Source organism: Mandrillus leucophaeus, unplaced genomic scaffold (genome assembly GCF_000951045.1).
Source record: "Mandrillus leucophaeus isolate KB7577 unplaced genomic scaffold, Mleu.le_1.0 Scaffold22, whole genome shotgun sequence".
Classification (NCBI taxonomy): Eukaryota; Metazoa; Chordata; class Mammalia; order Primates; family Cercopithecidae; genus Mandrillus; species Mandrillus leucophaeus.
Genome location: NW_012102254.1, coordinates 1,947,378 through 1,969,550, shown reverse-complemented (window position 1 = coordinate 1,969,550; position 22,173 = coordinate 1,947,378). Strand labels below are relative to the sequence as shown.

At 42.7% G+C, this 22,173-nt stretch overlaps 1 protein-coding gene across 3 annotated transcripts in view; it reads left to right on the top strand.

Annotated features, from left to right (window-relative positions):
* Window positions 1–6,950: 6,950 nt before the first annotated feature.
* The window catches only part of FBXW12 (F-box and WD repeat domain containing 12), a 23,250-nt gene continuing 8,027 nt past the window's right edge, over window positions 6,951–22,173 (top strand). Inside the window, exons 1-9 of one of the 3 annotated variants that reach the window (XM_011981001.1) lie at window positions 6,951–6,981; window positions 7,953–7,992; window positions 8,196–8,353; window positions 9,897–10,015; window positions 12,542–12,751; window positions 13,644–13,802; window positions 14,938–15,148; window positions 15,976–16,154; window positions 16,231–16,361. In XM_011981001.1, coding sequence (XP_011836391.1) covers window positions 6,951–6,981; window positions 7,953–7,992; window positions 8,196–8,353; window positions 9,897–10,015; window positions 12,542–12,751; window positions 13,644–13,802; window positions 14,938–15,148; window positions 15,976–16,154; window positions 16,231–16,361 — 1,238 coding nt within the window. Of the gene's footprint in view, window positions 6,982–7,416; window positions 7,507–7,952; window positions 7,993–8,195; window positions 8,354–9,896; window positions 10,016–12,541; window positions 12,752–13,643; window positions 13,803–14,937; window positions 15,149–15,975; window positions 16,155–16,230; window positions 16,362–22,173 lie in introns of those variants that run through there. The other 2 variants (XM_011981000.1, XM_011981002.1) reach the window with 2 other exon arrangements.

The following is a 22,173-nucleotide window of genomic DNA, read 5'->3' as shown; positions in this document are numbered from 1 at the left end:
GTCAATTTTCCCTCAAACTGCTACACTGTATAGATTTAATGCAATTTTTATCAAAAATCCAGGATTCTTTTTGTAAACGTAGACAAGTTTATTCTAAAATTTATGGCCAGGTGCGGAGGCTCACGCCTGTAATCCTAGCACTTTGGGAGCCCAAGGCAGGTGGATCACCTGGAAGAAAATACAAAATCCAGAAATAAACTCCCACAAATATGCCAGCTGCATCCTTAGAGAGGTATAAGAACAATTCAACAAAGGAAAGGGAGCTTTCTCAACAAATGGTTCTCTAAAAATTGGCATAAGCAAAAAGAAGAGGAGGAGGGGCAGGGAGAAGGGGAAGAAAAGACATTCATCATCCTTAATTATTATAAAAGTATAAATCCAGACCATGGTGAGATATCACTGCACTCCTATTGGACTGCTAAATTAAAAAAACAGTAGTGGTTAACAGGGCCTGGGGGGAAGGGGTTACAGGGAATTATTGTTTAATGGGTACACGTTTCAGTTGGGATGATGAAAACGTTCTGAAGAATGGGTAGTGGTGACAGTTGCACAAAAGAGTGAAAATAATGCCACGGACCTGTATGCTTAGGAATGGCTGAAATGGTAAATTGTATGTTTTGAAATTTTAATGACAATACCAAATGCTGACAGTACTAAGTACCAAAGATGTGGAGAAACTACGTTGGTGGGAATGTAAAATGGTAAAATCAATCTGGAAAATAGTTTGTCGATTTCTTCACAAACTAAACATAACTTGTCATAGAACTTACTGAACTCCTTGATGTCTATCCGAGAAAAAGGAAAGCTGTGTCCACACAAAAACATGTATACAACTATTCAGAGCAACTTTATTTGCAATAACCAAAAAGTGGAGACAACGAAAATGTCCTTCAATAGGTGAATAGTTAAATCCACTGTAGTACAGCCATACCATGGAATACTACACAGCAATAAAAATGAACTAACTATTGATACACACTACAGTTAGGATGGACCTCAAGGACATTACACTCAGTGAAACAAAATCCAGTCAAATACCATAGAGTTCCATTTATATAGCATTCTCCAAATGACAAAATTATAGAGCACAGATGAGTGGTGACCAGGGGTTAGGGGTGGTAGGGAGAAGGGAGTTCATGTGACAATGAACAGCTGTGTGTTGGATGTGGTAATGGAATAGTTTTGTATCTTGATTATGATGGTTGTTACAGATATTCATGTGTCTGATGAACTGGCATAGAACTATACAGACACAGTGCACCAATCATATGCTATCGTTACGTATGATGTAACCATTGAGGGAAATTGGGTAATGGCTATATGGGGCTTCTCAGTACTATTTTTTTTTGAGACAGAGTCTTACTCTGCTGCCCAGGCTGGAGCACAGTGGTGCAATCTCAACTCACTGCAACCTCCACCTCCTGGGTTCAAACAATTCCCTGCCTCAGCCTCCCAAGTAGCTGGGATTACAGGCGCCCGCCACCACGCCCAGCTAATTTTTGTATTTTTTTAGTAGAGACCGGGTTACACTATCTTGGCCAGGCTGGTCTTGAACTCCTGACCTTGTGATCTACCCGCCTCGGCCTCCCAAAGTGCTGGAATTACAGGTGTGAGCCACCACGCCCAGCCAGTACTATTTTTATAACTTCCTATGACTATATAATTATCTTAAAATAAAAAAGTTTAAAAAATTAACTGTAGACATTTGAGATGAAAAATTTCCTAAGCTTTTTCCCATTCAAACCAATGGAAAGCAATGTTTCCCTGAGGGTGTGGAATTATAAACACAGATATCTGAGCTGAGTGGTAACAGAGTGGGGTCCACAGAACGGTCCCACCATCGGTTCTGCGGGTGCTGTGCTGCTCTCTTTAGCTCAGCCATCTCTTCTTCAGTGATAGAGCTCAGGGCCAAGTGACCATGATAGGCCCCACCCACAGCAGCAAAAGGCCAGGAGGCCTGGCTGGGTTCCCAGTGGCACAGGCACTGGGAGGGCTGCACACATGCCCCTGCTTCCCGGGAAAACCATTGTTTCTTGGTAACTGAGGGGATTGCAGAGGCAGGATTGCCTAGTGGTTAGGAGCATGGCTCTGGAGTGAAATAGCCTGGTGGGATTCCTGACACTGCCACCAACAGCTGTGTGCCTTTGGCCAGGTGATAACTGCCCTGTGTCACTGCCCCCTCAGAGTTGTCATAGGGAGTACATTGGTGGACCTGAAGGACTGATGACCAGACTTTCTGGGAAAGTGTTCCCCAAATTCCACCTGGCTCAGAGATATGGATTTCACAGACTTTAGCGTCTACCATAAGGCCAGGACCATGCTAGACATTTCTTTTTAAAGTTACTCCTTTCAGCAAACCCACTTGAGTTCCATTCTTCAGATAAAGAGCCAAGATACATTGAAATTACGTGATCTTCTCAGAGACTCACACCCAGAGAGAGGCACAGCTGGGCTGAACTCCCACCGTCCTCTGATGGGCAAGCCTAGCTCCTTCCCCCTGCAGGGACCCCTTAGAGCAGGGCCTCCTCACCATGACTGAGCAAACCTGTGTAAGTGGCAGTGAACAAAACTCACACCTGAATCATGCACCTCAACTACAACACCCACATTTGAAAGGAAACCTTCCTTGCCCCGCTTGGAGGAAGTGAGCTCAGTTTTGGGAGAGGCTGGGGTGTGTTTTAAGCCCCACTCTCAGTAAAGCTACAGTGGTAGCCATGGTAGGAGTGATTTTTAATATTTCACATACAAAAAAAAAACCTGCTTTAGGAATTGAGAATCGGGAAAAATTGTTCTTTCACATGAATGGCTGTGCTTCCTTCTCTCAGGGACCGTGGGTGGCTTACCCATGGACTCCCTTGAACTGGAAGCCAGTGTCATCCCTGTAAACATGTTAGTCTCCTATGAGACCATTTGCACAACCTTTTAAAATTATGATTTTTATTTCCATTATAACAAGTTATCAGTTGCATGAATCTTAATCAAAGTTGCCTCTATTTCTTTACATTAGGCCCAGCAACCACAGAAGGAAAGAAAAAATCCTCTTAGCCTAGCATTCTGGAGACAGAATTATATATGTTTATTTGTATCAAGATTTGTCTGTCATCTTTTCCAGTTCAAAAATAAAATATTAAAAGGAAGTTTTAGATAAACAGAATCATGAACCCATAGCAGGAATATATTCATTTTAATATATTCTCCTCCATCATTATCCACGTGCATGAATATTTACTTAAATAATTGTGAGCCATAGCAGGAATATATTCATTTTAATATATTCTCCTCCATCATTATCCATGTGCATGAATATTTACTTAAATAATTGTGAGCAAATTTAAAATACCAATTTAGGATCTACTTGATAGCATTTAACTGTAAATTTTACATTTTAAATTTCACATGGGTTCCCAATCATGATTTTTAAAAGTTTCCTCATATTTCACAAAGTTCGATGTCTCACATTTACAAATTAACTGATAGGCTCTGCAGAGTCACTATACAGCTTACAGCGCTCAGTCCCCGTCCCTGGCTTCTTACATCCTTGAGGTTCCCATGAACACAAAACGTGCCTCTGGAAGAGTCAGGGTACCAAGTCTATCATTTTGCTTCTCTGTTTAAATGGAACCATAAATTTGTCCCAAAGCTACTTTGTAGTGGAAGCATAATTTGTTACCCTTTTGCACTCTCTCCAGTGACTCCCATCAGGGAATGTATCAGGGCCAGTGGATGTGATGCAATAATTGTACCCCAATGTGGGTTGAGATTGCCCACCTGAGCCCCATACCTCTGGAGCCAGACAGAAGTCAGTCACGCCCTGCTTGCACTGGGGACAGTTGAGTTCCCCAGGCTGAGCCAGGGACAACCGGCTGACTTCTGTGGTCCTTCCTTATTTCTCTTAAAAATCTCTCTCATGTTTCCTCTCTTTGGTGTTTCCCTTTGTCACCATCTTTAAAAAATGTATCTTCTGTGTTCTTTCCTGTTTAGTCAGCATTCTCTTTACTTCATTTCTTTGAACACATTTTGTATCTTTTTTTTTTTTTTTTTCTTTTTTTGAGACAGGGTCTAATTCTGTTGCCAGGCTGGAGTGCAGTGGCGTGATCATGGCTCACAGCAGCCTCCACCTCCTGGGCTCAAGCAGTTCTCATGCTTCAGCCTCCTGAGTGGCTGGGACTACCGGACCATGTTTTATTCAGTTGTTTAGCATTTTAAACTCAAGGCTAAAAATACATCCACTTTCATTCTTCTCCTAATCATTCCAAGTTTTCCCAATTCCCTCTTCTCTTTGAGCCATTAGAACATAACAGCTAAGAGCACTGGCTCTGGGGCTGACTGCTGGGGTTCAAACCCGGTGCCACTTCCCAGGGGTGTCACTGTGGGCAAGTCACCTAACTTCTGCATGTGTTGGCCCCCACCTATGTGTTCTAAAACTGGTGCCTGGGATTGGTTTTAATCAGGTGTGGCGAAGCGTGCAGACACAGCAATGACTGTCACGAAGGAAGAAGTTTATACTCAAGTATCCCTCTAAACAAGAGGCCTGGTTCCCCATGCAGGGCCACATGGAGAGCACCAAGGGCAGTCAGGAGGCAGAAGGGGCGGGGCAGCTTAGGCTTGAGCCTTTATTGTGTTTTCTGTAAGAAAGGCAGAGGGCAGAAGAGGGTGAGCCTTTTAGAATGGGCTAGTTTAAATGGTTCTGGCTGGCTTTGAGGCATAGGGGCTGTCTCTAGTTGTCTGGTACCTGGCCCTGGGTTGATTTAGGGCAGGAGGAATATTAACTTGCTGTGTGAGACTTTGGTAAAGGAGATGATTGGGGGTGTGGGCTCCAGCTTGGTTCGTTTGCTTAAAAGGCACTCCCCTTTGCTATCTGGCTAGGCCTGGGATGGGGAGTCTCTCCCCATTTAGCAAGATCACAAATGCCAGAGCATCAAGAATACAGAAAACTAAAAATATAGAGGGAATACAACTGGCCCTGTGACGAATGGATGCCAGACAAATTCAGAATCTAAGAGAACATGGAGCACCTTGCAAGGTAGCCAGTAATAGGACTTACCTCGTCTAGTCATTGTGAGGATTAAACAGATGAGCCCATGTAAATTGTTTAGACAGGTGCCTCGCCTGCAGAAGGCACCATGAAAGGTTTGCTGTTACTTCTCCCCTTGCTATGCCCCCTTTACTTCCTGTGCTGTGCCGTCCCTCCCTCTCTGTCCTACTCTCAGGCTGCCCGACTCCTTATCGATCCTTCTTCTCAGGTTTCCCCAGCTGCCTGCTTTAATCTACATTCTCCTAGACAATGTCCGGGCCATTCTCTCACCTACATCTTATCTTGTGCTTAAGACTATTACGGAGTTACCATATCACTTCTCTCAAATTTTATATCTCTTAACTCCTGTGACATTTAGATTTGTCTTTATTGTTGCAATGTGTCTTTCTCTGCCCTTTTCTGGTAGCACCCCACCCCACCACCCCCCAACACACCTTCCCGTTTCTCTATTTTTTTTTTTTTTTTGAGATGGAGTCTTGCACTGTCGCCTAGGCTGGAGTGCAGTGGCACGATCTCAGCTCACTGCAACCTCCACCTCCCAGCTTCAAGCAATTCTCCTGCCTCAGCCTCCCAAGTAGCTGGGATTACAGGCGCCCGCCACCATGCTCAGCTAATTTTTTGTATTTTTAGTAGAGACAAGGTTTCACTATGTTGGCCAAGCTCCTGACCTGGTGATCCACCCGCCTCGGCCTCCCAAAGTGCTGGGATTACAGGCGTGAGCCACCACACCTGGCCCCCGTTCCTCTATTTCAAATTCATTCATTCACCATTCGGCAATTTGCTTCAGTTTCCTTACATTTGCCTTCTTTCTCATCTGTCTTCTTTTCCATTTTATTCCTCCTCTGTCTTGTCTCACAGTTCACTTACACTTATATTTCCTATCTGTATGTTTTATAATATTTGTGTTTTAATACTTTTAAAATATCCTTTATTTTACTGTTTCTTCTCTTCCCTTGTCATATTTTAAAGTGTTTTATTTCTCAGACCTCTATATCTTTGCATTAATTCTGTTCCTCTACAGTCGAGTCTGTTCCAAGCTTTCTCTCCTCCTGTGTCCTTCCACGGCCCTGGCTGTCTGCATTATTTCCTTTTAATGAAATACAAATCTTTTCCCCTTGTATTTCTCTCACTTCTCTCCACACATCCCTTGTCTCGCCTTTCCCCATGCCCCTTTAGGTGCTTCTTGATCTTTGCTTTTCCTTTTTAATTCCTCACCATATCAATTTGTAATTTTCCTCTCTCTTACTACTGTGTCATAAATGGGCCTCCCAACAACCACTCCCGTGTGTCTGCCTGGAGGCAGCAGTTTTAAGAAGGATTGGCCGCTGAGCCTCACAGAGGGACCCCCATCTTATCCTGCAGCGAAGTACCATAGACTGGGTGGCTTACAAACAACAAATTTATTTCTCAAAATTTTGGAGGTGAGAAGTCCAAGATTCACCTGTTGGCATGGTCAGGTTCTGGTGTGGGCCTTCTTCCAGGTTGCAGCTGACACCTTCTCATGTCCTCATATGACATAAACAGGGCTAGAGAGTGTTCTGGGGTCCCTTTTATTAGGGCACTGGTCCCATCATAAGGACTCACTGCCTGTGACCCACTTACCTCCCAAAGGCCCCCCACCTCCAATCACACTGAGGGTTAGAATTTCAACATAGGAATTTTGAGAGGACACACTCAGGCTATGACACGGTCTTTAGACAATCCCAGAATGAGTTGTCAGGTTCTTCGGAGATCTGTAACTGTGGGAAAGTGTCACATTCCAGGGAAAGCCACCGGCTGGGAGAGCCATCCCCGGCAAGGCCTGCTCCCTTTGCGCGGACCTCTGTGGAGAAGCTGCCTTGGCACGTTCTTTCTCCTCCACTGCAAAGTTAAATGTGAGAAGGTAGAAACCCAGAGGCCGTGCTGGCGCTGAGAGATGAGCCCCACTCACCAGATTCAAGATCCCATGATAGGCCCAGACACGGGGCAAGCTGACTCCAGTTCCAGGAGTTTGGAACTGAAACAGAGTCATAGAGACACTGGGATCTGATCAAAGTGAGTGCATTCGATGACATTTCCTAGAGGGTCCTGACAACTTCATCTGCAGCTGGGGCTGCCCCAGGTTCTGCACCTCCAGCTCACAGTGCACAGGTGTTGCTGAGCTCCTGTAAACAATGAACAGCACTAACACGTGGGTTTAGGTAGGGATGCCGCCAGCTATGTGGATGAGGCCCCAGGGGAGAGGCCGGGGTGGAGTCTGCACACCTGCAGCTTGTTTCTACCGCACACAGATGGGCAGGGGTGAAAATCTTTACAAGTGCTGCAGACTTTGGCAAAGCCTTTAAATTCAGAGCAGCCCAGAGAGGAGAAAGGAAAGTGGATGTGGGTTCAGGCTGTGTGAAATGGAGATCCAATTGCCTGACTTAGCTTTGAAGCAAATCTTCTCTTTCCTGGACCTGTTCGGCTTGCTGCAGGCTTCCCAGGTGAACAAGGTAAAGGCCTTCCACCTCCCACTGCCCCCATGCCAGCTGCTTCTCTCGACCAGTTTGAGCACCACTTTGCAGAATAGCAGAGGGCTACATTGAGGCTTTGGGGGTTAGCATCCTTCACTCTGAAGGCCTCATATTCTGTTAAACGGAAAGGACAAGCTGACATCCAGGAGTTGTGCTGACTAAACAGTCCTTGAGGCTCCCATTTCAAGCCCTAGGAAATCAGAACGTCTTCCTGTGAACTCATGGGAATACCCAGTGCTTGTATGAGCAGTGACAGGTCTCTGTTGTTACCATTTCCTTATCTCCCCGCACTGGGGAGTGCTTTGAGAGCTGGAATCCCAGCTGATTAACCTGTGCCGGTCCAGCTCCCAGAACAAATAATAGCAGAGGATTGCCCCTGCTCTCTGATGTAACTGATTGCCTGCTTGTCTCTTCCTTTCTCCCATAGCATTGGAATAGGATTGCAGAGAGCGATTTCCTGTGGAGGTAAGGAAAGGGAAAGGGTAAGGAGGGAAGGGGAGAGGAGATCATCTGACTGCGCACCCGTGCTGTGTACCGAGGCCTGTGTGTGGCTGTGTTGTGAGATATACACAGAAAGTTAGCGTGAGTAGGGAGTTGTGATATAACCAGAGCTCTGAGGAGGTGAACTGACTGAGAACAGCCTGATGGGACTGTGACTCTGTTTCCAGGTCGCTATCTCTGCAGAGATGGGACTGCAGCAACTTCACCAATCAACACCTGGGCACACACACATGGAAGCAATTTTTCCTGCATCAAAGAAGGAAGGAGCTTCGGTTGGCATTGGCACAGCCGCATAACTTTATCTACAAAGTCACTAAGAACATTGGTATGGGGACAGGTGCCCTAGAGGAACATGAGAAACTTGTTTTCAGAGGTCCACTCTATTTGATTTTTGCTGTGTGCAGTTGTGTGTTCTCATTCAGTGAAGGGAAAAGGAATTAAAATTGAACCAGACTGGTTTGCCGTGATACCATGCGATGTCTCCCTGCTTCCTCTCTTGTCCCCACCATCTGTGCTGAATGAACAAACTAGAGTGATTTTTTTCACAACATAAAATCAGGTCCTGTTACTCCCTTTTTCCTAAGGCTTCTCATCCCTCCCAGGATCAAAATAAAAAATTAATGGGAAACTTTAAGAAACAGGAGGATCCCTTGAGCCCAGGAGGTTGAGGCTGTAGCAGTAGAGCCTACGTATGCATTTATTTAGAGACAGGGTCTGGCCCTGTCACCCAGGCTAATTTTAAAAATTTTTTATAGAGATAAAGCCTCAACCTCCTGGGCTCAAGAGATTCTCCTGCCTCAGCCTCCTGTGTAACTGGGACTACAGGGGTGCCCCACCACAACCAGCTAACTTTTTTTTTTTTTGAGGTTGAGTCTTGCTCTGTCACCTAGGCTGGAGGGCAATGACACAATCTCAGCTCACTGCAGCCTCTGTCTCCTGGGTTCGAGTGATTCTCCTGCCTTAGCCTCCTGAGTAGCTGGGATTATAGGCATTTACCACTATGCCTAGCTAATTTTTGTATTTTTAGTACAGATAGGGTTTCACCATATTAGCCAGGCTGGTCTTGAACTCCTGACCTCAAGTAATCCACCTGCCTTGGCCTCCCAAATTGCTGGGATTCCAGGCATAAGCCACCATGCCCAGCCATAATTTTTTAATTTTTTGGTACAGATTAGGTCTTACTTTGTTACCCAGGCAGGTCTTGAACTCCTGAGCTCAAGCAATCCTCCAACCTTGGCCTCCCAGGCATGAGCCATTGTACCTGACCTAATCCTGATAACTTTTTTTTTTTTTTTTTTTAAAGACAGAGTCTCATTTTGTCACCCAGGCTGGAGTGCAGTGGCGTGATCTTGGCTTACTGCAACCTCCGCCTCCTGGGTTCAGGCAATTCTCATGCCTCAGCCTCCCAAGTAGCTGGGGTTACAGGCACCTGCCACCATGCTAATTTTTGTATTTTTAGTAGAGACAGGGTTTCAACATGTTGGCCAGACCAGTCTCGAACTCCTGGCCTCAAGTGATCCGCCCACCTCAGCTTCCCAAAATGCTCTGATTACAGGTGTGAACCACTGTGCCTGGACTTGATAACGCTTTTAAAACTCAGAAAAGTTCTCTGATGGAGATATTTTAATATGCCTTTTATATCTTTGGAAACTGAGGATTAAAAGGAAAAGCAAGCTGGCCAACATCTCCCAAATGGCCAGTCTGCCATGGGAACCTGTGTTTGGATGACTTTGGAGCCCAATTTCTATCTTCTCCATATTGTTACCCAAACCTTCCTAAGAGGGTACAGAAATATTTTAAATTATCTTCTTTTGGTTTGGATCATCCCTTAACTATCTGGTGGCCAAGTCTTCTGTGTTTCCTTCTAGCATATGACATGGAGTTGGCTTATCTCTCAGGAAATAGCCTGACAATGGATGAACAGGAGAAATCAATCATTTGTGGTGTATCTCCAAAGCAAGAGCTTTGCGCCTGGGATGTGCAAGAGGTGAGTCTGGCCAATATGTAGCAAAAGTACTGCATTGCATCCATCCTGTTCTGTATGTGAAACGGAAGTGCTGAGAGGAAAATACTCGGAAGTGGTAACAAAAACAAAGTGTCAAATCAGGTTTTCTATCATGTAATTTGTGACCTTTTCATTTGGACCATAGACACACATAGAATTCACTTTTGTTGTTGTTTTTGTTTGTTTGTTGTTTGGTTTTTGAGATGGAGCCTCACTCTGTTGCCCAGGCTGGAGTGCAATGGTGCAATCTCGGCTCACTGCAAGCTCCGCCTCCCGGGTTCACGCCATTCTCCTGCCTCAGCCTCCCAAGTAGCTGGGACTACACGTGCCCATCACCACGCCCAGCTAATTTTTTTGTATTTTTGTAGAGATGGGGTTTCACCGTGTTAGCCAGGATGGTCTCAATCTCCTGACCTCGTGATCCGCCTACCTCGGCCTCCCAAAGTGCTTTGATTACAAGCGTGAGCCACTGCGCTTGGCTGAGAATTTACTTTTTAATTTGTGTTTCTATCTATAAATTTGTGTAAGGTCTTATTTTCTATCAATAACATGGAGTGCATTTGTGAAATAATGTTTGGGCTTTGTGCATGTTTATTACCTGTTCTATTGCCTCTTTGTCAATAATTGGCATTTGTTATATTGGCTTTTTCAGAAAGTAGTCTCCAGCTCAGATGATCTCCAAGGCGCACAAAGGATTTATCTCAAAATTGAGTGTGGCTTTTGTCTAATTGTATAAACTGCAGTGAGGTTCTTAGACCCACAAAGTTTTTGTTAAAGAGAATTACATTGGCAGAAACACTGCCAGCTTGGATTTAAAGGGGCCAAAACACACAAAAGGAAAAGAGGCTTTTTGGATTTCAGAACTTTGGCAGGAAGCAGACTACCAAAACAATTTAGCTGAAAAATTGGGCCACCATATATAGAAAGTAAAGGATGACTCAGACAGAATCAAGAACCTAGAGAGTAGAACCAAGAGTCATCAAAAATCTTTCTTGGGCCTTGGGTCCTAATCAACAAATTGCCAGCATGTTTTCTATTGGATTTCAAAATTTCTTGTAGCAGTGATTCCTATTTTTCCATTTTCACCTTTTCTGAATGACAGCGACTGTTATCCTGTGCTTACCCTACACTTGTACTTTGGGGATGGTGAGGGACAGATAACTTGTATATTTAGTTTGAAGATTTTCACATCAAGATAAACTGAATCTACAGAGCTTCATCTATACCTGGACCTAGAAACAATGAGATCCTAGATTCTGCAATGATACTATCATGGTATGAGACATTTGAGAGCATTGGGAGATGGTGGATATATTTTCATGTAGGGGAAAGTGAATCACTGGAGGCTATGGGGCAGGCTACGGCTGCCAGTCTCTTGAGATGGCCCAAATATCTTTGCCCAACAATAATCACGATCAATCTTGTGTAGTCCACTGCCGCAGTGAATAGGGCTGACCTGTGGAACCAATAGAATATTGTGGAAATTATGATGTATAATTTCTGAAGCTATGTCACAGAAGACAATTGTTCACTCGTGGGTCATTAGCTCTTGGAAATCCAGTCACAGTGTTACGAGAGCTCTCAAGCAGCCCTCCAGAGAAGATCTGTGTGGTGGAGGACTGAGGACCCCTGGCAGTAGCCAACATCAACTTACACAGCTATATGAGAAGCCATCTTGGAAGTGAAACTTGACTTCACCCTCAAGAGACCTACAGCCAGAACTACCCAGTCAAGCTGCCTCTGAATTTCTGATCAAAAGAAACTGAGTTAGCAAAAGCCTGTTTCAAGCCACTAAATTTTGGGATGCTTGGTTATGTGGCCATAGATATTACTGCATAGGCAACTTGTTATAGTGTGAGGAATCAAAATAGTGATTACATTTGAGTGTGGGGAGCCATGGGGGAGTTGTGAAATAGAGCACATGCAAAGGGGATTTTGGGAGGGCTTAGAAGTGGTACATTAGCATTCACTTGTGATAATTTATTAAACTTCATGCTCTTTTCTTGTATGATATACTTCACAATTTTTTTAAAGGCTAAAGAATCATCTAGAAAGAACTATTCTATCTTATATGTAATGTACAAGGTTGATGAATGAATAACAATTTTAATGATAGTTAATGCGTTCTGGGTTCCTACTGTGTCCTAGGCAAAATTCTAAGTATGTTTCATGAGTTGTGAAACGTAATGACAGCCTCATTAGAAGGCATGATAGAAAGCAACTTGCTGAAGCTGTACTGTTAGTAGGAGACAGAAGTGATTTGAACTCAGGAAGTCTGATCATTCTTTGCACCTGTTATGTACCAAGTTCTTGTCTCTGAGCATAGTGCGTAGTTCCTGTTTTCGTGTTCACTCCTCCAAAATATTGAGATGTGGAGAATTTTCATGTCTTTTGCCAGAAGCAAGAAGATCTGATTTGGAAGAGACTTCCAAATAAACATGGACAGAATGAAAGCACAGTAGATGTAAGAGTTCCTTGAACATAGATTGTATTACTCTTGTTCTCTAGGGCACCATGATCTGGTCAAGCCCGGTCCAGGAGTTCTATTTCTTAAATCTGGTAACCCTTCCTCAGATGCATCTTGCCATCACTATGGATCAGAAAAAAACTATCAAAGTGTGGAACTGTCAGGACAGGGATGCTCTGGCCATTCTCCGCATGCCAGAGTCCTGTTATGGCATGGAAGCCTATCTCACAAAGGATGGCCCATTCCTGACGGTAAGTGAGCCCTGAATTTAGAGGGGACCAAAAAATCAAATGCCTGCTGTTTTGTCAGGCATTCGTGTCACATTACTGTCCTATCCCTATTTTTTTTTTTTTTTTTTTTGAGATGGAGTCTCACTCTGTCGCCCAGGCTCGAGTGCAGTGGTGCGATCTTTGCTCACTGCAACCTCTGCCTGCTGGGTTCAAGCAATTCTCCTGCCTCAGCCTCCTGAGTAGCTGGGACTACAGGCACATGCCACCATGCCTGGCTAATTTTTTGTATTTTTAGTAGAAACAGGGTTTCACCATGCTGACCAGGCTGGTCTTGAACTCCTGACCTCATGATCTGCCCACCTCAGCCTCCCAAGTGCTGGGATTACAGGTATAAGCCACCACACCCAGCCTATTTCTCTTGTAGTCATCCCTTCCACATACCCTGTGAGTCAATCACAACATATCAATGAATGTTATACAAACCTCCATGCTATCTTGGCCCTTGACTTGCCTCAAGTACATTTCCCCAGCCATTCTTCTAAAAACAAAAAGCCAAAAACTTTCTGAATTACTTTATATGTGCCTCTTCTTTCAAGTGTGTGTTATTGTGCAGTCCATGAACTTGGTTGGGGACAGTCGAGGGAGAGAGATGGCTTTGGGTGACATTGAGAAAAAGCATAGTGTTGATGTGCTAATGAATAACTGTCCTTGAGAAGAATGCTTTGGGGCTTGGAAAGTTTTATTCCATGGGATTATCCCAACAGTGTCTCAAGCTAGACTGGTCAGAGGTTTTGATCTCCATTATATGATTGAAGAAACGGTGGCATATCTTGCAGCTGACAGTGCTGCCTCCTCTGTACTTTAGGATTTCACATATCTTCCTATTGATGTGGTGGGGATGTTTTGGTTTCAGGTTGGTGATGCTGCAGGTAATATCTACACATTTACACTGCCTGGGTTAAGGGATGTTTCTAAAGTTACTGCATCTCAATATGGTATTGTATTTCTACACTGCTCTCCTGACAAGAAATGGATATTTGCATGTGGGACATATCGTCGTACCTTGCCACAGGTAGGTGCTGTTCTGTGTATTTGAACTTCAGGATGGGAATGTCAAGTTAGGAAGCATGCAGAGAAACTGCAGAGCTCAGTGAGGACCAGGCACACTGCTCCCTCTCTCAGACCATATCACAAGGGGAATCCATTGTGATGATCAGGAAACAATGTTCTTTGAAGCAACAACATCCAGTTGATGTGGCAAATGTTAACGAAAACTCATTCATGAAGCCCGAATTTGCCAAAGAAATGGAGGAGGGTGAGACAGGTATCAAGAAATAGGGATTGCTGGGCATGGTGGCGTGCACCTATAGTCCCACCTACTCAGAAGGCTGAAGCGGGAGGATCACTTGAGCCCAGGAGTTCCAGGCCATAGAGTACTATGCTGATAGGGTGTCCACACTAAGTCTGGCATCAATACGTTTACCTCCTGGAAGCAGGGGACCACCAGGTTGCCTAAGGAGGGGTCAACTGGCCCAGGTCAGAAACAGAACAGGTCTAAACTCTCATGCTGATCAGTAGTGGGATTGCTCCTGTGAATAGCCACTGCACTCCCACCTGGGCAACATGGTGAGACCCTACCTCTTAAAAAAAAAAAAAAAAATTGTTTTTTACAAAAATATCTTTGACCTTGTTCTCTTTTGCCTTCTTTACTTTTATCTATGTTGGCTGGAAAGTATAGAGAAGTCCAAAAGTAACTGAATATGCAACAGCCTCTGAATATCACTCTGAGGAAGGCTTTGGCCTTTGAGCAGGCCTTTTGTAGGGGGGCACTAGTGGACTGGGCACCAAAGAGGGAGGAGTTCAGAAGGCAGGTAGTAAAAGCCACACAGTCCTTGACTTGTTCCCCAAGAAGGGAAAATCTGCTTAGCCAACCTCAACTTGACCAAGGGTTCAACATGGTGAGATGGTTTTGTAACCCCTTGGCATGCTTCAGGGACACTGTTCTGTGAATGGGACAGGAAGGATAGGAAGACAGTGAGTTCCTTGTATGCTGGAGTGGTAAGCAGTGACCCCTCATCACTCCTGAGATGTTGAACAAAGCTTTAGCCACAAGATGAGAATTTCTAAGAAGGCTCTTCTGGAGTCACTCCTGTACTGAGAGGCTATAAGTTCCCTTCCCCTGATCGTGCACGCGATGCTCTCTTTAGGTATTCCTCACAGAGTCCTTACTGAGACCATCAGAAGGCAGTGCTCCTCTATCTACCTCTCTCCCACATAAATTATGTGTCAGTGCCTGCTGGACCCCAAAGGTGAAAAACAGGCTGACACTGATGTCCCAAAGTAACCCTGAAAAAAAGACAGAATTTGTCACCTTTGATCTAACAACCAAGAGGACTGGAGGCCAAACAGTCATCCAAGGTAGGCTGTGCCACATTAGAAATGCTTGTTTCTCTTCCTCATTACACAGTCATTCATGTTTAGCTATAATAAATGGGTCAGTCTGTAAAAAGGGAGCAGGAGATTTCTTTTTTTCTTTTTTTTTTTCTTTTTTTTTTTTTGAGACGGAGTCTCGCTCTGTCGCCCAGGCTGGAGTGCAGTGGCGCAATCTCGGCTCACTGCAAGCTCCGCCTCCTGGGTTCACACCATTCTCCTGCCTCAGCCTCCCAAGTAGCTGGGACTACAGGCGCCAGCCAGCATGCCCGGCTAATTTTTTGTATTTTTAGTAGAGACAGGGTTTCACCATGTTAGCCAGGATGGTCTTGATCTCCTGACCTCATGATCAGCCTGCCTCGACCTCCCAAAGTGCTGGGATTACAGGTGTGAGCCAGCACGCCCGGCCAGGAGTAGGGGATTTCTTTAGCTGGGGGTGAACCCTCCCCAGTTTGGCTCTAATACCCATGCTGATCTCTACCCCGACCCTGCCCTCTTGGGTGAACACATATAGATTTCCATCATGTTTTAGGGCCTGCATTCCAATGTTCCTTCCCATTACAGGTTTTGCCTCAATGCCCAGGGGATTGTTTATTGTCCACAAACTTCTGTTCGTGTGTCCTAGCACCTGTTAACCAGTCAGTGATATGTATTTGTCAGGCCACTGGACTACCCTTCATTTTCCTCCCTGGAATGAAGTCTGTGGAAGTGGGGACTATGCTTTTTTATTCAGTGTGAGGATATTGTTCTTATTCAATGATCTGATATTTACTTCCTTATGTGTGTGTATATATGTGTGTTTTACATGAAAACAGTACATAAGATTGCAAGTTTCCAGTTGGCAGCTCATCTGGAATCCCCTGTTTGGATGGGAGCCAATGATGGATATACGATTGTCTTTACCAATGGGCCATACTTGTTACTCTTCAGCATCACTGGCTTCCTGCTGCAACGATTTGAGGACCACCAGGCAGCCATCAACAACTTCTGGGTGGTATGTATGATTCTCCTCCACTGCTTTTTGATCTGACTTTGACTCCTTGGCCACTCACTCTGGCTATCCTTGGAAGGATCCTCGCTATGTGCTCACCACGTCCAAGAACTCTGTGCACGTGTACATGTGGGAAGAAGGAGGCCGCCATCCATACCTCAGGAACTGCTATCGCCTGGAAAACATATGGCATGATCCCACAACAGATGAGTAAGCTCTGTTTTGTGACCTAAACATTCCCTGAACACTTTTTTTTTTTTTTTGAGACAGAATCTCCCTTTGTCACCAAGCTGGAGTGCAGTGGCGTGATCTCAGCTCACTGCAACCTCCGACTCCCGGGTTCTAGCAATTCTCCTGCCTCAGCCTCCCAACTAGCTGGGATTAAAGGCATGGTGCCACCACACCTGGCTAATTTTTGTATTTTTAGTAGAGAAGGGATTTCACCATGTTGGCCAGGATGATCTCGATCTCCTGACCTCTCGATCTCCTACCTCGTGATCCTCCTGCCTCGACCTCCCAAAGTGCTGGGATTACGGCGTGAGCCACCGTACCCGGCCAAAAACTTCTAATTTCTACATCAAGATGAATGAAGGGAGAACAGGGACTTTTTTTTTTTAAGATTCTTTGAGGATAGATATCAATAAACTCATGCCTGAAAAGAGAATCACTAGTTCTTGAAGTCACGGCACTTGCAATAGATGTTAAAAGTCTTCCCAAAGTGGCTCTCAATTTATATTCCCACGAGCAGCGGATAGATTATGTCCTCAATACCCTGTGTTTTCTTGCTAAGTTGTACCTTTTGTGAGTTCATTAGCCACTTGGTGGCTGCTTCAGTGAGCCGCCTTTCCCTCCATTTTGTTGATTTTTGCCCCTGGTTTGCTTGCCTTTAAATTGTTTTTCTTGAGATTTTACGTAATACACGTAGAAGTCTTGACTCCTAAGTCTTTGCAGACATTTTCTTCCAGATTATTGCTAGTGATTATACTGCTTATAGTGCTTTTTTGGCGACATCTAAGAAAATACATATATCCTTTGCACTGCCAACACCACTAAAAAGAATTTACTGTGAAGCTATACCTCCAATCATTCAAGTACATTGGCTGTTTGTTACAGCAGTTGTGATAGTCAAGAGCTGGAAACTCCCTAAGTGCCCAAACATAAGAGATTGTTTAAATTACCGTCGTATGTCCACACTAGGAAGTATCATGCTGCTGTTATTAACTTTTTTACAAGAATAGGAAAATGTCTACGTTCAGATAATTATTTTCCAGTGTTTTGAGGCAAAAATACTTTGAATATCTGTGATCGTGCTAAGCAGACTTTCATGGTTTTTGCTCTCTGTATCTAATAAATTTTAGCCTACACCAATCATAAATACTTATTTCCTTTCAATAACTTCAAATACTTTCCCGGGATTTGTTTTCTGTCTTACATTTGAATGGATGTATAGTGATACCTCATTGCAGTATTTATTGTGCCTTTTCCCAGTGACATTGAGCAATTTATTTGCCATCCACATATCTTCTTTGACACATTTTTTCAAATCTTTTGACCATTTTTTAATTGGGTTGTTAATATTGAGTTTCTTAATATTGAGTGTTGATAGTCCTTTATATATTTGGAATACACGTCTTTTATCAGATAAGGGTTTGCAAATACTTTCTTCCACTCTGCTTCGTCCTTCTACTCTCTTCACGGTGTCTTTCAAAGAGCAAGTGTTAACTGTGAAGTACAATTTTTCTTCTAAAATGACTGGGCTTGGGGCATTGTACCTACGAAATCTTTGCCTAACCCAAGATCACAGAGATGTTCTAAGATTTCCTCTAAAAGTTTTACAGTTTGGGGTTTTACATTTAGGTCTCTGATGTATTTTGAGTTAAATCTTATAAGGGAAAGATAAAGATCAAGGTGTATTTTTTTTGCATATGAATGTTTAATGATTCAGCACCATTTGTTGAAAAAACTCTTTTTTCTCCATTGAATTGCCTGTGTACCTTTGTCCAAAATCAACCATATTTACATGGGTTAATTTTGAGACTTTCTCTTTTGTTCCAATCATCTATATATGTATCTTATCAAATAACACACTACATTGAAAATGTAACTTTATAGAGACTTCGCAATCAGATAATATGAGTCCACTAATTTGTTCTTTTGCAGAATTATTCAGACTATTCTGGTTCCCTTGTTTTCCAAGTGAATTTTAGAATTGGTTTGTAAATTTTTACAAAAATTCTGCTGAGATTTATATTGGAATTTGTAGATCTAGAGATTAATTAGGGGGAATTGGCATCTTTACTATTTTGGCTCTTTCAATACTTGAACCTGAATGTCTCTTACTGTTTTAGGCCATCTTTAATTTATTTTATCAGTGTTTTTGTAGTTTTTAGGACAAAGATTTTGCACATATTTGTAAAATTTATACCTAAATATTTCATTGTTTTGATGCTATTATAAAGAGTACTGTCTTATTTCAATTTCCATTTTTTCATTACTAGTATATAGAAATATGACTGACTTTTGTATACTGATTTTGTATCCCACAACCTTGCTAAACTCATTTATTCTAAAAGCTTTTATTCATAGATTGGTAGAGACTTTGTGCTTTCTCTATGTAGACAATCATGTCATTTGTCAAACAGCTTGCTTGCTTTCTTTTCAAATGTATGCCTTGTTGTTCTTCCCTTTTTGCACTGGCTATAACCTCCTGTGTGGCACTGGAGTGGAGAGCCAACATCCTTGCATTGGATGAAAAGTGTTTGGTCTTTCACCATTATTATTATTATATTCACTGTATGTTTTTGTAGATGCCCCTTACTGGGTTGAAAACATTCTCTTCTAGTCCTAGATGGCTGAGAGGTTTTTACTATCATGAATAGATGTTGAATTTTCTCAAAGGCATTTTCTGCATAAATTGATATAAGCATATAATTTTTCTTTTTTAGATTCTTAGTAAGGTGAATTATATTGATTTTCTTTTTTTGTTAGTGGTCAGGACAGAGTATCTTATTAGTTTTTAATTAACAAATAACAATTACATATTTATGGGTACAATGTGATTTCATAGATGTATATATTATAAAATGATTATATCAAGCTAATACATCAATCACTTCATACAGTATTTTTGTGGTAAAAAAATACTTAAAATCTACTCTCAGCAAATTTGTCAATATGATATACTATTATGAACTACAGTCACCATGCCACAGATCTCTGAAACTTATTCCTCCTGCCTAACGGAAACGCTGGGCCCTTTGACCAACATCTCCTCATTCCCCCTCTCTCCCAGCCTCTGTTAACCACCATTCTACTCTCTGCTTCTGTGAGTTCGATTTTTTTTTTTTTAAGTTGTCACACATAAGTAAGATGATGCAGTATTTGTCTTTCTGTGCTTGGCTTAGTTCACTGAACATAATGAACTCCAGATTCATCCATGCTGTTGCACATGACAAGATTCCCTTTTCTAAGGCTAAATGGTGTTCCATTGTGTGTGTGTGTATATATATATGTATGTATACATATACCACATTTTCTTTATCCATTCATCCATTGATGTACACTTAGGTTGATTCCATATCTTGGTTATTGTGAATAGTGCTGAAGTGAACATGGGAGTAATGAGAGTACAAACGTTTCTTCAACATACCGATTTCAATTCCTTTTGATGTATACCCAGAAGTGGGATTGCTGTATCATATGATAATCCTATTTTTAGTGTTTCAAGGAACTTTCATGTTGTTTTCCATAAGGCTGTACTAATTTACATTTCCACCTACAACATACATGGGTTCCCTTTTCTTCATATCCTCACCAACACTTGTTTATCTTTCGTCTTTTTGACCATAACCATTCTAACACCTCTAATGAGGTGGTATCTCATTGCATTTTTAATTTGCATTTCCCTGATAATTCATAATGTTGAGCATTTTGTTGGCAATGAAGAACCTTTGCCCATTTTAATATGGTGGTTTTCTTGCTATTGAGTTCTTATATATTTTGTTTTTTTGTTTTTTTGTGTTTTTTGTTTTTTTTTTTGAGACGGGGTCTCACTCTGTCGCCCAGGCTGGAGTGCTGTGGCCGGATCTCAGCTCACTGCAAGCTCCGCCTCCCGGGTTTACGCCATTCTCCTGCCTCAGCCTCCCGAGTAGCTGGGACTACAGGCGCCCGCCACCTCGCCCGGCTAGTTTTTTGTATTTTTTTTAGTAGAGACGGGGTTTCACCCTGTTAGCCAGGATGCTCTCGACCTCCTGACCTCGTGATCCGCCCGTCTCGGCCTCCCAAAGTGCTGGGATTACAGGCTTGAGCCACCGCGCCCGGCCGAGTTCTTATATATTTTGGATATTAACCCTTATATGTATAATTTGCAAATATTTTCTCCCATTCCATAGGTTGTCTTTTTGATCTGTTTTCTTTCCTGTGCAGAAACTTTTTAGGTTGATGCAATCCCATTTACCTATTTTTGCTTTTTTTGTCTGTGCATTTGGGGTCATATCCGAAAAATCATTGCCCAGCTCAATGTCACAGAGCTTTTCCCCAGAACTTTCTTCTTGTAGTTCAGGTTTTATATTTAAGTCTTTAATCTATTTTGAGTTTTGTATATGATGTGAGAAAAAGTCCAAACTTAGTTCTTTTCATGTGAATATCCAGTTTTCCCAATGCCATTTATTGAAGAGCTTGTCCTTTCTCCATCATGTGTTCCTGGCACCTTTGCTGAAAAACAACTGACTATAAATGTTTAGGTTTATTTCTGGGATCATTTATTCTGAGCTGTTGGTCAATGTGCCTGATTTTATGCCAATATGCTGTTTTGATAACTGTAGCTTTATAATATGTTTTGAAATCAGATAATATGATGCCTCCAGCTTTATTCCTTCTCAAGATTGCTTTGAGTATTTGGGGTCTTCTGTGGTTCCATATGCATTTTAGGATTGCTTTTTCTATTTCTGTGGAAAAGGTCATTGAAATTTTGATAGGAATTGCATTGAATCTGTAGATCATCTTGGGGAATATGGACATTTTAACAATATTAATTCTTCCAATCTATGAACATGGGATAGCTTTCCATTTATTTATGTCTTCTGTTTCTTTTATCAGTGTTTTATAGTTTTCAGTATACACGTCTTTTACCTCCTTGGTTCAATTTACTCAAGTATTTCAATTTTGGGTGCTGTTGTTAAGTGGATTTTCTTCATTTATTTTATTGGATATATGGAATTTCTGAACATTAAATCAGCCTTGCATTCCTAGACTAAACCCCACTTACTCATTTTTTATTACTCTTTTTACATATTGCTGAATTGAGTTTAATACTTGATGATTGTTGGCTTCTGTGTTTCTGAAGGATATTGGTTTGTAGGGTTTTTTTTCCTTTTTTTTTCTTTTTGAAATGAAGTCTTGCTCTTGTCCCCCAGGCTGGAGTGTGATGGCACGATCTTGGCTCACTGTAACCTCCACCTCCTGGGTTCAAGTGATTCTCCTGCCTCAGGGTGTTATTTCTCCCTTAAATGTTTAGTAAACTTCAGTAGAATAATCTGGGCCTGGAGATGACTTTTTTGAAAAGCTTTTAACTATACATTCCTTAATAGTTATAGTACAACTCAGATTATCTATTTTATGATGGGTGAGTTTTTATAGTTTGAATTTCCAGCAATCAGTCATTTTATCTAACTTGTGAAATGTGTGTAGATTTGTTTCTTTTAATCCTCTTAATGCCTGTAAAATTTATAATATGAGGCCGGGCGCGGTGGCTCAAGCCTGCAATCCCAGCACTTTGGGAGGCCGAGACGGGCAGATCACGAGGTCAGGAGATAGAGACCATCCTGGCTAACATGGTGAAACCCCGTCTCTACTAAAAAAAAAATACAAAAAACTAGCCGGGCGAGGTGGCGGGCACCTGTAGTCCCAGCTACTCGGGAGGCTGAGTCAGGAGAATGGCGTGAACCTGGGAGGCGGAGCTTGCAGTGAGCTGAGATCCGGCCACTGCACTCCAGCCTGGGCGACAGAGCGAGACACTGTCTCA